The sequence below is a fragment of the Corvus brachyrhynchos genome, unplaced genomic scaffold, assembly GCF_000691975.1.
Source record: "Corvus brachyrhynchos isolate BGI_N302 unplaced genomic scaffold, ASM69197v1 scaffold164, whole genome shotgun sequence".
Taxonomy (NCBI): domain Eukaryota; kingdom Metazoa; phylum Chordata; class Aves; order Passeriformes; family Corvidae; genus Corvus; species Corvus brachyrhynchos.
The window spans coordinates 1,291,583-1,307,425 of NW_008237426.1; the positions used below are offsets into that span (position 1 = coordinate 1,291,583).

At 45.5% G+C, this 15,843-nt stretch overlaps 1 protein-coding gene across 1 annotated transcript in view; it reads left to right on the top strand.

The window, feature by feature from the left end:
- The window catches only part of NEO1 (neogenin 1), a 113,361-nt gene that overhangs the window by 9,889 nt on the left and 87,629 nt on the right, over positions 1 to 15,843 (top strand). Inside the window, exons 3-4 of the mRNA XM_017731089.1 lie at positions 5,756 to 6,031; positions 9,567 to 9,720. Coding sequence (XP_017586578.1) covers positions 5,756 to 6,031; positions 9,567 to 9,720 — 430 coding nt within the window. The remainder of the gene's footprint in view (positions 1 to 5,755; positions 6,032 to 9,566; positions 9,721 to 15,843) is intronic.

A 15,843-nucleotide genomic window follows, 5' to 3' on the forward strand; every position in this document is an offset into this window, starting at 1 on the left:
ATTTCTCATTTGTGTTCTGTATCCCTCATACTTCCCATTTCAGTTTAGTCAGCCAAGGACATTTGGTAGGTTTTCTTCTCTCCGTGTTACAATCCTTGTAAAAATCCTCTTCCCAGAGGAGCTGTCTCCTGCCTGGATTTTTGGTTGCATTCTCCCCTGTCTGGTTTGCCTAAAGCAAGGGGGGAGAATGATGTGCTGCTTGGTGTTTGTAGCAAGGACTGGGAGCATCTGGCCTTATCCTAATTCAGGTGGTGCTGGACTTGTGTTCTCCAGGAGTGTTTGTAATTACAAAGTCTGCTCCATTTGCCAGTGAGATCCATGAAATATGTCTCATTAACAGGAGTGTATTTTAAGCCGTTTCACACCTCTGCCACTCCAACAAATGATGCTGAATAATGTTGGAGAGAAGGAGCTGTGATAATTTAATGAAGTGTCCACAGATGGCTGGACTTATTAATTTTTTAGCAGGGTTGGGGTGAGGAGCTGATGCACTAACAAAATAGGTGGCATCTTTGTGATCTGCTTCGTTGCTGAAGGGTAGCAGATGTTGGAGCTGTCCTGACAATAGGGGATCATGTTCCCATTCTCCAGTACCTCCTCGTGGTGCTGAAATCTCCACACTTCCCAAGAGGCTGTTTGGGGAAAGGAGTCGTAGTTATGGATCTGTCACGAGTTCAAATTTGACCAGGCAGACAGGAATGAGGGAAAATTCAAGTGCCTGAAAATTGTGAGCAGTTTGTGGGATCATTCACAGACCAGCTGGATGAATTTCAGATTGAGAGTGGAAGCTGTAGGGTGGAACGTTTGGAGCTGGTGCTGCTGAAGTTAGTTTAGAGTTGGGTAAGTTAGGAGAAACTTGAGTAAAAGTTAACTCTGGGCAGCAAAGGCTTTTCACAGATGGTATCCAGGAGGGAGGAGGATGGAAAACCTGCCAGCTGCTCCTGTGCTTTACATTTTCCATATTGCAATAGAAACGGGGGAAAAAACGGAAAACATTTGCTGAGCACATCGAGATGTCACCAGAAAGCCTGAAAGCAGCTTTGGGAAAATGTTAATTGCACAAACATGTGATGTGTGTATGTTTAGAGCAGTTTATTGCTTGTACTAAGTGTTATCTTAAATTCCAGTCAGAGCAGAGGCAACAGAGTGGAGACGTGAGGAAAACACTCACAAACGCTTGTGACCACTCGTAAAGGTACAGCCCTGGCACAGCAGGAAAAGGGGATTCCTCCACAGCTTTCTCTTCCCTAGAGACGAGGAGATGGTTCTCTTTGCTCACTTTCCTTTTGCAGTGTTAGTTTGGTGAGATGGGTCCCAAAAGGTTGGTAGGACTCTGTGGGGATTAAACGTGTCTATGGCAATAGCATCCACCTTCAACAGGACAGCGTTGGCAGCGGTGCTGGCAGGCTGCAGAGCAGAGGCAGGTGTGACTCTGGAGTTACTACACTCAGATGAGCCAGTTATTTAGTAATGGTTGATAATGAAGGTTTTTTTCCTTTCAGTCTCCTTGGAAGTGATTGGCACTGGCTGCAGTCACAGGGAGGCTGCTGAGCTAGATTGGCATCTGGCTCAGGGCAGTGAATTCCCTGATTCTGCAGACTCCAGGAGATGAAATACTGGCTCCATTGAGGGTAGGAGACTACAGCCAGAATTTTAACCATCTGTGTTTTCCAGGAGCATGGGAATTATTGCTCTTCTAGGCACATCTTTTTCAGAAATGGAGACAATGGGCCACAAATCTCAGTAACGCTGAGACTGGGAATGCTGATTGAATGCACCACATTTGCATTAATAGATTGTTCATTCACATTCCTACCATTGCTCTGGGCTTGGATGAGGGGAAGGGAGAGACAAAAGGGAAGGAGAAAAGAGGGACAGAATTGTCTTTCCCCCTTTCTCTGCCATTTGCATTGTCCTAGCAGAAATGAGGAGTTTGGGATGCATCTAATCCTTGTTATATGCATGTGAGTGCACTGTTACTTATGTGTTCTCCTGCCTGTGTTTAGAGAACATTCCAAATGGAAAATCATCCTTCCTAAATTGAGTTTATTAACCTGCATTCTTGCTAGGTCAGTAGTATTTTCCTTTGGTGTCCTAAAATCGATACCTAATGTATTTGTGCTGCCACAGAATGATTAATGTGTGTACAAACATGAAAAAATTGTCTTTAATGCCAGAAGCCCAAAGTGTCATTTATCACGACATTCATTTACCAAAAGATGGGCTGATGTCTTCAACTGATTGCCCTGCAACACATGGGTGAGGGGTGGGGGCTGCTTCCTCATTAGGAATTGTATCTTCCATCCCTGGCAGTGTCCAGGGCCAGGCTGGACAGGGCTTGGAGCAGCCTGGGACAGTGGAAGGTGTCCCTGCCCTTGGCAGGGGTGGCACTGGATGGACTTTAAGGTCCCTTCCAACCCAAACCATCCTGGGATTCTACTCATCATTAGAACTTCTTGCTCAGCCTGCTTGATTGAAGTGTTTGGGAAATACAAACCACTAAGAAAAAAGTATCAACTTCTAAAAAAGTTAACTTTAAAAATGGTTTTAAAAGTGTTTGTAGTTTAACTAGACTGAATTGGCTTACATGGTAATGCATTTAAAAATGATTCTAGAAAGTTCAGGAAATGCTGGCTTAGAAGTTGATAATTGATATTTTGGAGAGAGAAAGAGCAGCTCTGTAATGGAAGGGCTCTGGGCTGGGAGATGAAAGGGTATTTTCTAGTGGGTCACTGCTGCAGGAGGTGTGCCAGCACTCCGGGACCTGCTCCTGGATTTATAAACAGGTCTCTGAATTAATGGTAATTAAGGCCTGGATTTGGAGTGCTTTTTTATAATGCATCATGATTGGTTTGTGGTTGTTCGTTGGCTAAAGCAAAGGGTCCTCCTCCACAATGGAGGCTTTTAAGCAGTGCAAATTGCCAATAATTGTAGAATAAGAGAAAATTACTCTTTAGGACAAAATTACAGGCTAGGTTAAAATGTATATTTTAAAACCACACAGGACTATGACGAAATACAGGTTTTAGTGGCATTTGAGGTGACTTGGAAAATGAACTGTAATTTCATTTCTAGTGAGTAATGAAACCATCTTGAATAAGGCTTATTTAACCTCAATGGAGCACCTGCACACAACAGAAGGCACAAGGTCTGTCTTGTCCAGGAAATGAACAGTACTTGTAAGGGATTTAAATGAAAGCATATTTGAGCTGTATGTGAGAAATTGCAGGGCTTCAGTCAAGTTGCCAGAGTGGGGCTGTACCAGTGGTAGTTGCTGGGAGCAAAGAGATGGCAACAGGTGAGGTGGAAATAGAAGTTATGGGGTCACCTGGCTGAAGGAGGAGACCCAGGATTCCCTCCCAGGCTGTAGAAAGAACTGGCTTAATATGTAGGGCTCTTAATAAATGAGGATATTGAGAGAGATAAGAATCAGAGGTAATTATGAACATTTAATGGGTTCTGTCAAGGAGATTTTCAGAAAGGACAGGTGCCTCAGAGACTGGAGTTCAGAGGCTCAAGGTTAACAGCCTCATCAGCTGTAAGAACAACCTATTTGCCCACGGAATTAGTGAGTGTGGCAAACGAGGAGACCTTGTTACCCTTGCTGTGGCCTCCATGGTCTCACAGGAAGAATTAAATAATGCTCCAGACTGGCTAATGATGGAACTTCTGAGCACAGTGTGCAAAGTCAGGCAGGTGCAGAGATACCTTGGGATTGTGCTGAGACAGAGGGGTGGGTGATTCAGGAGAGGAAAAGGTTACTTGGGTTCTAGGATTGATTGTGCAGAGCCACTGAGATGGTTCCATCTTTTGGGAAGGTTTTTTCGATAGAAAGAGAAGCAGTTTTGTAATAATTCCGTGGATGTTTGTGATCTGAAGTTACTCTAGGCACTTGGGTTTGTTGTTCTGCCGGGGTGCTTGGTGGGAGAGCAGGAGGTGTTGGGGATCAGTTGGAGCAGAGGAGGTTCTGACTGGGTTTAAGGAGGGAGTTCTGCTCCATGAGGTAGAACAGGTTGCCCAAGAGTTGTGCAGTCTCCACCCTTGGGGATTTTTGAGGTCTGACTGGACAAATCCCTAAGTAACCAGCTCTGATCTTGCAGCTGACTCTGCTCTGGCCGGGTCCCTTCCTTCCCAAATTCTCCTGTCGTTCTGTATTTTTAAAGGTGAATAGGATGTTGGGGGAATTCGGGAGAGAAACTAAAGGTTGTAGCTTCATTAAGCAGAAGGAAAGTTGAAAGAAAGAAACTGGATTTTTTTTGTTCCTATGAATACCTTGGAGGGACTGGTGGATAAATATCAAAGATGCAAAATAATACCAAAACAAGGTCAAGATCAAAGGATTACAAGTTGGTTGGAAGTGCACTGGGAGGGGAAACTAGAAACAGAAGGTTTCTTGGAGGAATGAAATTATGGAAGGAGTCCCCAGGTAGGATCCTGACAGAGGAGAAAATATGTAACAGCTGGAGATGAACTGTACAGGGTTGTGGAAGGAACTTGACAGAGCAGAAGTGATTCATCTGTTAGGAATCTCCTCTGTTAGGATTTAGTCTGGCTTTCCTGAAGGATTGGTCCTCTGGTACATTCCGGGTGCATCCGTGATAGGTATGAAATGAGACTTGTAAAAACAGTGGGTTGAACTGTGGCAGATTTGATCATTTCCCTGTGCAAAATACTTGGGATAGGGTGGCTGTGGCTGGCTGCCCATCCAGCTGTGCCTTCACTCTGCTCCTCAGAAGGATGGAGAGGAAATAAGATTAAAGTTACTGAGTCAAGATGGGATCACTCCCAGTTACTGTAATGGCAGAACAGCCTTGACCTGGGGAAAATTAATTTAATTTCTTGACAACTAAAGTAATTTGAGTGGTAAGAAAACAAAACCAAACTAAAGCACCTCTCCCTGCCCTCTCCCCATTCTCCAGGCTCAACTCCCTGCCTTCATTCCCAATTCTTCAGCCTCATGCTCTACCCTGGTCTCCCCAGGGCAACACCCAAAGCTGCCCTTCCTGCTCTCGCTCCTCCTCCTCTGACCTGCCCGCTCCAGGGCGGTGCCTCACACTTTCCTCACTGCTGTCCCATGGTTTTCCCTGCCTTGGATGTGCTTCATGGATGTGCCCCCAGCCTCACCTGCTGCCTCAGCTGTGGCTCCATGGAACCAGCTCCAGCTCTGTCCCCAGCCTCTTCCCACAACTGCCCAGCCCAACTGTTACGCCATTAAGTGGGCTCTGGGTGTTTCTGGAGAACATTTCTATGGAAAAGGTGACACTGGAGTTGTGCAGTGCTGCCAGCTCAGCTCTGTGGTGTGCCCTGGAGAAACTCAGGTCTCGGCCGCACTGAGAATGGTCATATGCAAATATTTCTCTCAATAATATTTATCTCAGTATTTACCTTGTGCACTGTACAGAGGCTTTTGTAGCTGGAGGTGGTAAATGAAGGTGTTGTGTAGGCTGCATTGTAGAAGCTGTGGCTGCCCCATCCCTGGAAGTGTTCCAGGCTAGGTTGGACGGGGCTCGGAGCAACCTGGGCTAGTGGAAGGTGTCCCTGCCTGTGCAGGGAGTGGAACTGGATGAGCTTTAAGGGTCCTTCCAACCCAAACCAGTCTGGGATTCTATGATTACTTAAAGGTTAAGGTTTTTAAAGAGTTGGAGAGCAGCTTAATGTTTAAAAAACTACATTCATGAATCTTGACTTGCATCTCCAAGCTTTGGCATCATCATCAGAACATCTGAGAGTTGTTGTTGTTTCGGTTTTCTTGCAGGTCTGCCCAGGTTCACGAGCCAGCCGGAGCCCAGCTCTGTGCACAGGGGCGGCAGCGCGGTGCTGGGCTGCGAGGTGACGGCGGAGCTGGCGCCGCTGCTGCGCTGGGAGCGCGACCGCCAGGCGCTGGCCCCGGACCGGCGCGTGCTGCAGCTGCCCAGCGGGGCCCTGCTCATCACCAACGCCTCGGACACGGACGCGGGGCTCTACCGCTGCGCCCTCGACGGCGGGGGCACCCCCAAGTACAGCGACGAGGCCGAGCTCAAAGTCCTGCCAGGTACCCACTGCTGCTCTCTGCGCTCAGCTGATTCTGGGGCTCCGGGCCCTGAGCTCTTCAGGGGTGGAGACAGGCTGGAGACACTCAGGGGCTGCCTTCCCGTATTTAATGGTTCAGCTTTTAAGGCATTTTGGGGAAAAAAATGTTTAAAAGCCACCAGTAATACACTTCCGTTGTGATGTGATACAAAAGGGGAACCGAGTGTTTCTTTGGGTGTAAATGTTTGGGGATGTCTACATTTTTTCAGGTTGAATCCCATGTTTCAAGCCATGTGGAAGTTTCCCAAAAAAACTGGTGCTTACCTCCTGGCTCTTGGGATGCTTAAGCTGAGGTGCTTTTAATTCTTCCCGTATTCAGGAAGTTCTGACTGTCTAAACATTGGGACCTTTGGGGAAGTCTCCAATGCAGGGTCTTTGTCTGAGCACCTGAGCTCTTCACAGTGGCTGGAGACAGGCTGGAGACACTCACAGGCTTCCTTCCCATATTTAATGGTTCAGCTTTTAAGGCATTTTGGGGAAAGACTTCTTTAAAAAAAACCCCAGTAATACTTCCATTGTGACATGATACAAAGAGGGAATTGACTATTTCTGGGAGTATAAAAGTTTGGGGATTTCTGAGTTTCTCAGATTGAATCCCATGTCTCAAACCCTATGGAAGCTTCGCAAAGAAATTGGTGCTTAGTCCCTCGCTCCTGGTATGCCTAAGCTGAGGTGCTTTTAATTGTCCCAATATTCAGGAAATTCTGTTTCTAAGCAGTGGGACCTTTTGAGAAGTCTCCAACCCCCAGAGGGGGGTGACATTTTATTTTGGAACGTTCAGCTTTGCCTGTTGTGCTGAAATGTTGAGGTATTTTTGTTAGAACAGAAGTCCAGTGCTGATGTAAACGGTTGGCACATTCAGTGTGTTCTGTTCCCAGTGACACTGTTGTGTCACCAGCTGTTCTAACACAAAAGTTTGAAAAGTGACCAAAAATAGGACAGGAATGTGGGTCATGCTTTCCCAAACTAGGGAAATACAGGCTGTGTTTCATACGAGGTTCCTTAATTGTTACCAGAGCTGTCTCTTCTGGATTAGTCTCCATGTCGGAATTCTCATTCAGTTGTTGCTCTTGGAGAGCTGCAGGAGGGAGTTGCTCAGGGTTAGGCTGGACAATGTCATGGTTGGCCTGACCTGGTGTGGGCAGCTGGTGGACTTGAGGCAGGTGGGGGCACCTTCAGGGGTCCCTTTCAAGGAGTAGTTCTGTTTCTTGTGACTACAGCCCTTCTCTACTTAAAATACTAAATTATTCTGCAAACTACCCCAATTTTTACAATGGCAGCTCTCTTTTGGAATTGGGGTGTTGGAAATGAATCATGCGTAAAGTAGGCCTTTGTTCTGTTCAGTTCTTTAGCCTCTCCAAAGCCTTGTCTCTTCTCCAACTAAGGATACAGGGTTTGAAGAAAAGCACTTTTGGAAAAGATGCTTGATTGAATTCCTGTAGTTGGGATTGCCTTCATCTTTCTGCAGCCCTTCAAATGCTGAGGATATTGCTGATGTTTTTGGAAACTGAAGATTTCTTGATAAACTTCTATATTACACTGATCTTTTGAATTCTTTTGGCACCAGCTGCAGTTTCCTTGCTTTTGTAATGCTTTGCAGAAGGTGATGAAATAGAGCTGTGTTAGGGAATTCAAAAGATGCTGTTTCTTTGCTCGGTCATGAATCCCAAAGTATTGATAGTGAAGTTTGGTAAAATCCCTCCCAGCAGGCTTTTTTTAAAAAGTGGGATTAAGCTGTTGAAGGGAAAGCTCCCTTAGTCTTGAGCGGCCCCATAATTGATTGTTTTGCCCGAGATGTGTTTGAAAGAAGGATTTGAATTAATCTGTTCTTCATTCAGTTTATTCCCCTTTTAAATGGTTATCTGATGTGTGGCTGACAGCAAACCCACCACTGCTTCCCAGGCTTTGAAACACACCCAGCACACTCCTGCATCCCAGGGATTTGCATCCACAGACAACGTTCTGCTGCTTAAATGTTCTGCTTTGTCTGATACCGGGCTGCCACTGAGCAGGAGGATGCATTTCTGAGCTCTGCCACTTCGCAGCAGGTGCCTTCAAACATGGGAGTGCAAGGGAATAAACGTCACTTAATTTTTGGATCCAGTTTCCATTTACCTGTGAGCTGAACTCCCTGCTGGGAGCTTGGAGCAGTCGGAGTCATGTTTCCACGGAATCATCCCGGCTCCTCTCCATGTAAGGATGGTTGCCTGGAGATGTTGTGTCCCTGCTTTGCAGCCTGGCTGGCTGCACGTGCTGCTCCAGGTCCCTGTCACTGCGTTATCCCTGCCATGCACAGCAGGGCAGGCAGAGCAGTTCCTGCCAGGAATGTGGGCAGAGCCGCAGGGATGGGGCTGGCTGATCCAGCACTGCTCAGAGCTTGGCTGCCTCTGCCTGCGCCAACTCCCACATGGGATTTCCACCTGTTCTGCTTCCCCCAAGTGTCCTGGCACCTCCTCGTGTTGTGCCTTGGGGCTTGTGTGTGCCCTGAGCTCAGTGCTGTGAACACTGGGTATTATTTTTAGTGGTTTGAGCTGAAGAACACCAAAACAACAACTTCCAGAAATCCCTGCGCGTATCACCTCGGGCCCAAGCGAGAGAGCAGCCAAATATGTGTGTGATGAGACACAGAAAGTGCTTCATTCAGGGAGCAGGAGTAGGTACAGACTACTCTGTCCTCATTTTAGGTGGCAGAAATAGTTTGAGGGCTTGTTCGGCTGTGGAGCTTTGCTGCCGTAACACCTCCAAACACCCCTCAGAGTGCTGGGAATTAGTGCAGGGTGAGCAGGGGGAGCTCAGCCCCAGCTGCGGCTGCTCTGTGGAGCTCATTGCCTCTGGGTATGGTGCAGGGCACAGTCAGAGGGTACACACGGTGGTAGGGACGGAGTAAACATGCACTTGGCTTGTGCTTCTTCTTAAGGTGGGGGAAAAAGGAACAAAGCCCTCTCCAGCCTAATTCAATGCAAAACTACTTCAGAGGATTCCATTTTCATCAGGATGGAAAGCCGTGGTGGGGCATTTTTGTTCTGTGTTACTTCAGCATGCACCTTCCTTGGTTGTTTTATTTTACTTGGGATGAACCTCTCCTGCAATAATTTCATTTTCCAGCATGTAAAAGCACTTCTTCAGGCAGCTCCCTGATGAAGCCCAAGGCTGGCTGGACAAACTCAAACCTGTCCCTTTCTTTCCTAAACCTCTACTACCTAGTGGAAGTTCCAGTTTCAGGGCTGTAGTTTTGAGCTGGAATAGTTTCCCAGGGAGTTGGGAAAGTGAGAATCCCAAAAGTGAGGAATCAGTTTGCATGTCTGGAGGAAATGGTAACGAGGCTGGGAGAGGCTGTGGGTGAGGTGGGGATGGAATCCTACAGAGGGGCAGGAAAGGAATTAGAGGTTTCATTTGTGATTTTCTTTGGCCGGCTGGATTTTGATTCAGGGGGTTTTTGGTGGTTTTTAACATGACCATCTTCTGACGTTGCACCTGGTGCCATGTGCTGCTTGCAGATGCGGAGGAGCCGCAGAGCCTGGCGCTGCTGAAGCCGCCCTCGTCCCTCACCCGGCTGCCGGGGCAGAGCGCGGTGTTCCCCTGTGTCGCTGCGGGATTCCCACCTCCCCTCATCAGGTGGACATGGAATGAGGAGGAGCTTCCCACAGATGGGTGAGTAATGGCTGACAGCCCTGTCCTTGTCTCCTGGCAGGAATCCAGCTGGAGTCAGGATTTGGGATTAGTGCACACCTTCCTTTGGGCTTGAAACTCAGAGACTGATCCCAAATGCTGGAGGGCTCCGAGGCTCAGTGTTGGGACAAGGGAGGTCGTTCAGGAGACTTTGGAACACTCTTGGGGTATTTTTTTGCAGCCGTTTGAAACCAAGAAATCTTGTCTTGGTTATTAAGAATAGATTACTTTTAGATTGGCACTGGGGTAGAAGCAGCAATTAAGTGAATAAGGACACTGCAGGAGAAGGAGGACGACTTGGGGTATTCTGAGTGTGAAGCCCTGCCCTCATTCCTTCTGCAGTGAAAACGTCCCTCTGTGTCAGTGTCCCACAGGAATTGAAGAATAAGTGTTTAAAGAGAAATGACGCATTTTCTCATTAAAATAGAACATTGAAATGGTAGGCATGATGGCAAAAAGTCAGTGGGCTTTCAGAAATGCATCGAGTGAAAACTTACACATTGTCATTGCTGGCATAGTCGGAATAATGTGGTAGGAAAATCTATATTAAAAAAGCAGAACAAATCTTATCAAGGCCATTTTAGTCCACGTAATGAACGTACTTCCTAGAAGCAGGATTACAAACAGATATTTGAATGTTTTCCATGTCCCTCAAAGTCAGCAGTGAGATTAATGGGGAGCCAAGTTAATCATGGAACAAGGAGGTAAATTGTGGCGTGGCTGACACAGAAAGCAGCCAGAGCAATGCACAAGTCTCTGCAGCACCAGGGATATAATATATCTCTTTTTTGGCAACTCTTAAATTAAAAGAATCCAGGGGCTTGTAATCTGAACCGTCTTTGTTGGGAGGCTGCTGTGGGAAATGACAAAGAGCCTCGTGCCCCTGAGACGTGGTGCTGGTGTCAGTCTGAAGGCACATGATTTAAATTCAGGGGTTTTTATGAATGTCAGAAATCACTCCCCTACGAAGGCTGGTACAGACTCATTAGAGCAGCACAGTCAAATGGGATGAAATGGCAGAATAAATGTGCCTGGTAAGATCTGAATTTGTTTTTCTTGTCTGTAAAGTGATGTCACATCACATCTTTAGGAAGTTTTGCCGCCCCATCCTTCTGTAGGTTGTGGCACATTCAGGGCACAGGGAGGTTAAAGCTCTCCTTTTATTTTCTTGATTTTTGAGACAGAAAGCCCAGATTTTCCCACCCCGGAATACAGTGCTGTTAATTCCCTTAGGAATTCACTTCCCTCATTCCATGAGGTTGCCATGATAACTTCTTAGGGTTTCACAGGTATTTTCTTTTTCTCAAAATTCAGAGAGAGAAATTGTTCTGGAGGGTTGGGGCATAACATTGGTAAATATACTTGATCTTCAAATGTACACAATTTGAACCAGGTCTAACCTGATTTTTCAGAATATTTAGCATTAGTTTTTAGTGTTATGGCCCTTTGTTACAAGAACAGGTTCCAGCTGACTTTCTTCTTGCAGCACTTAGCTCTTCTTTTCTTGCAGTGGAACGTGTGCTCATTGTAGACTTGAATTTTAAGATGGGTAAAGGTGGGAATTTGGTCTTTTTCCCCTCTGTGGGGGTAACCTCCTTTCATTGTTCCTTCAAGTGATCAAACTGTGCCAAAGCTCCCAAGTCTGCTGCTCATGACTGTGGCTGAACAGGGCAGAGATTCAAAGAGCAGAGAACAGAAACCTCTTAAACTCTGTTTACCCTCCAGCTATTGTGTTATTGGTGTGAATAGAATAACTGGAAAATGTCCAGAAATTAAGATTCTTTGTTGGAGAAAAGCCTGCAGTTACTGTTGCTGAATAGCTACCTTAGCTTGTTATGCATGGTCTGTTAATGTAATTACAAATTAAATCACATTTAATTTGTATTAAAATCCTCTTTTGATATAAAAGTACGACTTTCTTAGCATGGCTTTTCTTTATCCCAAGAGAAAACTGATTCTTTTCATCTGGGCAGGTTTTAATGTCCCTTCTGCCTGGGAAGAGCTCTGAAATCCTGGGTTTGTTTATGCACACCCCACCCCAAACATTAACATACATATATGTAGGTATAGCCACATACATTGGGACATTTCTCTGAGTGTGTCTGGGCTTAGGAAACAAAGCTCAGACAGCATGGGCAGGTTTATCCCTAATTTTTGCCCCTTGTTAAAGGGTTTTACACAATCCCTCAGTTTTGCTTTTGTGGTAACTGTGGTAATTAATTAATACAGAATTGAATGTTTGCCTTTCAAGTTGTATTCCTAAGGAGAATATGGATAGGAGCCTGTATTTATAGGAAAATAGATTAATTTTAAGGCTAGGGAGTGGTGGGATTTTGGAATTAAATATTTGTTATAAGATCTGGAGAAAAGGGAAGGCGATTAAATTTGATGGATTATTTGTTGAAGACTGCAATAAGATTTATGTTAATGGGTAAATATGAGTAAACTTGAGTGATGGCAGCCTTGGCAGTTGTTCAGACAGCCTGTAATGCAATATATTGTGAAATTAGTTGCTGTGGTAAAATATTTTCCAAATTAATTAGAGTGCGAGAGAAGGAAGCTTTGGGTGTTGGGTGAGAAACGGAAGTTAACTCGGTGCTCCAAGTTTCCATTGGAACAAGGCTGTTAGAACTCCAAGGAATCCTTCAGAACTCATTAACTTGAAGATTTTTAAAGAAATCTGATGGAGAGACTGCTGACTTCTTGGTTCTCCCTAAAGAATGCCACTAAAGACTGAGAAGCTTTCCCTTGAATTGGTTCACTGGTCTTGTAATCTTCACATTTTATAGTTTTCCCAAAACTCCACTGTCTGTACAGAAAGGAAAAGACTCAACCCTGCTCTAGGTTGAGATGTAGCTCCAATTTAAAGCTCCAAAATCCAAAGGAAGGCTCCTGCCTCGTGTATGATCCCTGGTGGAGGGCGGGCACCTTGTTGGTCTTCAACGTTGGCACGTGGACAGGCATCATCCATGGATTCAGCCTTGGGAATATCCTGCTGCTTTTCCAGCTGGGTCGCCTCCATGGACTCCGAGTCAGTAATATTTCTGCCAGGAATGTGGAGAATGCTGAGGGAAGTGGAAGGAAGCAGGGAAGGCACTGAAGTATGAAGTTATTGGAATAAATCTTAGGCCCTTTATGGAAAACTTCCTGAAGTAAAACCTCTCGTGGTGTCAGCATTGCTCGGTACAAAAGGTTAGAATGGAGGTGGTGTGTTCAGGCTGAGTGGTGCTTCGGGCTTGAGCCAACTGGGAGCCTTTCTTACCTGGTGAATATATTTTATTTCAGTCTCTAGTCTGGCTGAGGATCCTGCTGTGTGAGGGTCTGTTCTTCAGCAAGTGCAGGAGTCACTTTGTGCTTCCTAACTTGGAAAGGGAAGTTCCAGGTGGCTGCCAAGGTGGATTTTCAGAGCTCGGGACACAGGCACAGAGTTGGAAATGTTTGGAAGATGATCTGCTCTGAAAACTTTGCAGTGTGTGGATCAGTATGTGCTCCAACAGCATATATTGTGTATCTTCATTTATATTGGGACATTTCTGTAGGAGAAAGAACAAACGCAGGTGTCACAGGTTCTTGAAAAACTGCCGTAGATGAGATGGTTCATCTGAAATTAAACCATTGAAAGGACTTGAGCAATAAGGTTTTAATAAGTCTGTAAAATCCAGCAAGCCCTGCAGCAGGTTTGGGCCGTTCAGTTTAGCAAAATGTCATGTAACTGCAAAGCTCCTGCAGAAAGGTGGTTGTACAGGTAACACTTTCCTGCCGTGAGGGGATGACAGCTGGGGGCACTTGTGCCCTGTTCGTTTCTGCTCTGCTGCCTGTGTTCACGTGGAGTCTGTGGTTGTAGGATCACATCCACGTCCCTGATGTGGGCTTTTCCTTAGTGCTTCCCACAAACGTGTGATATTCCCTTTACTACACATTCCTGTTGGCAGGGCTCTGAGTGATTGGTACCAAGTGAATTACACTTGCCCAGCTGGGGAAAGGTTAAGCATAGCAGAGTAATTATGGAGATTTTTCTGGTAGTAGATCCCACAAAATAATCTAATTTACTGTCTAATTTTATCTGCTGTACTTTACTGAGACAGCAAATAGATTATAAGATGTTTGGGGAATAGTAATTTAAAAGAGGGAAAAAAAGCCCAAACCTCAGGGTATAACTGCCAGTTTGACTACAGTAAATTAATAAAGGCTCAGTATATTTTGTGATAATGAAACACAAAGAGCCTGTGAGTGAGGCATCCAGAGTAGCTCAGTAATTGTGTGTTAAGGGGGTGCAAGTGAGGGCTGTATGGAATGCATATAAAAGGCTGGAATTTGATTTTCCTCTTCCCTGACATCTGAGTGATCAATCTTTGTTGTTTTTAATGACACTTCAAATTATGTTATCACTTTTATATTAAGATGATTCTTTGTCTCCAGTGTCTGAAATCAGATTGCTTCACTCTTTTGTGAAAATGCTTCATTGTCCTTACAAAATTAAGATATTTTGCTTTATTACAAAAGCAGCTTTCCTTTAAGCCCAGGATTTTTCCTGAGCTGATTCATACAGAGGGAATCACCAAGGAGTCTGGCAGATTAATTGTTTTCTTCCATTAAACTTCCACTGAATCACCTATTGGGAAATTGAACTCAGCTCTGGATTTTCTGGAGGAATATAATCAAAGGGAATATAAACATGGCGCATGTTGAGATGGCTGAACAGAATCCCCGTAAATATTCCCATGCTACAAGTAGCTTGTGAGATCCCCTAGGACAAACTTCTGTTGCCTAAAGTGACAACGAGGAGTAATTTTTAATAGGTTTAGTAACATCTTAACTGCTGTCAGCAACTTTTCCAGAGGCTGGCAGTGGGAAAAGGAGCATCCTAGGGCACGTGTTGCTTTTAGAGGGTAACAGTGGATATCCTGGGAAAGGCATGAATGTCCTCAAAATGCCATGGACATCCTGACTGCCTTTGATCATTTCTTCAGGATGTGACAGTCGCAGTTCTTGGGGTACTGCTCCCTCCCTGCTCCGTGTCCCGCTGTCCCTGGCACATCCAGCTCCCTGCTTTCACCCCAGCCCTCGGCACATTCCCTGCTGCAAGAACAAAAAGTCAAAGCAGCTCTTTTACATAACAAAAGAAGGTAGAAACTTCATGGATGGATGTGTCAAGGCCCAGGCGTGTTTTCCTTTAGGCCTGGTTTTAGAACGTGTCTGAAGTGCCATTCCCACGCAAGCCCGGGACATTTTTCCCAGCATTTGGAAAGCTCTTAATATGATTTTTCAAACTCGTATCTTCACTCACATTCCCTGTGCTCCTTCCAAGCAAGCCTTTCTGTAGTCCTGGTGTTATTCGTGGGAACAGGATGGCTTTCCTTACGGAGCACCTGGATAGGGACATCTCTTTGGATGCTTTTAACAGTTAATGCCAGTTATGGTTTTGTTTGCTCTGCTTTTAAATCTATTAAACAGAAATTTGATCGGCAGTTAGAGGAGGATCATAAATCAGTATTTATGTGCTAAATAATAGTGAGATGAGGCAAAAGTCTGTGTCCCAACAATTTACCTGTCCAAGCAGGTCAGGATTGGTCCTGCTGATGTAATTCTAGGGAAATTTCAAATGGAGAAAGCACTGAGGTTGACTTTTGTCCGTTGGCCACTCCAAATAGAGAACAAAAAAGGCAATTGTTGTAATGGTCATATATTGACAGAATTCAATCCTTCCTGCCCACAAGCCATGGCTCGAGAGTGCCAGGCAGGAACCCACCAGGTTCCCTTCCTTCTCCCCCCGACTCTTCCAGCTGCAAATAAGAATGGCTCTGGGTCAGCATTCAGGCACAACTTGTTGTCCTGGCTTGGGGTTTTTGGCATTTTATTGAAAGTTTATTTGGCATTTTATGTGGAAGCTTGGAGTGTTGGAGGACCTTGGAAAAGTCGTGTACAAATTTTGTATCAGGTGAAGGGCAGTGATGGCTGCAGTGGGAGGAGGATGTGGCTGGAGGCTGAGGGTGCTGCACTGAGCAGAAAGTGCCACCTTTAGCAGCAAAAGCAGGTAGTTCATAAGGGCTGGACTAGAAACCCTTCCCCACCCTTTAAAAGTCAGAGGGAGAGACCCCTCTGTAC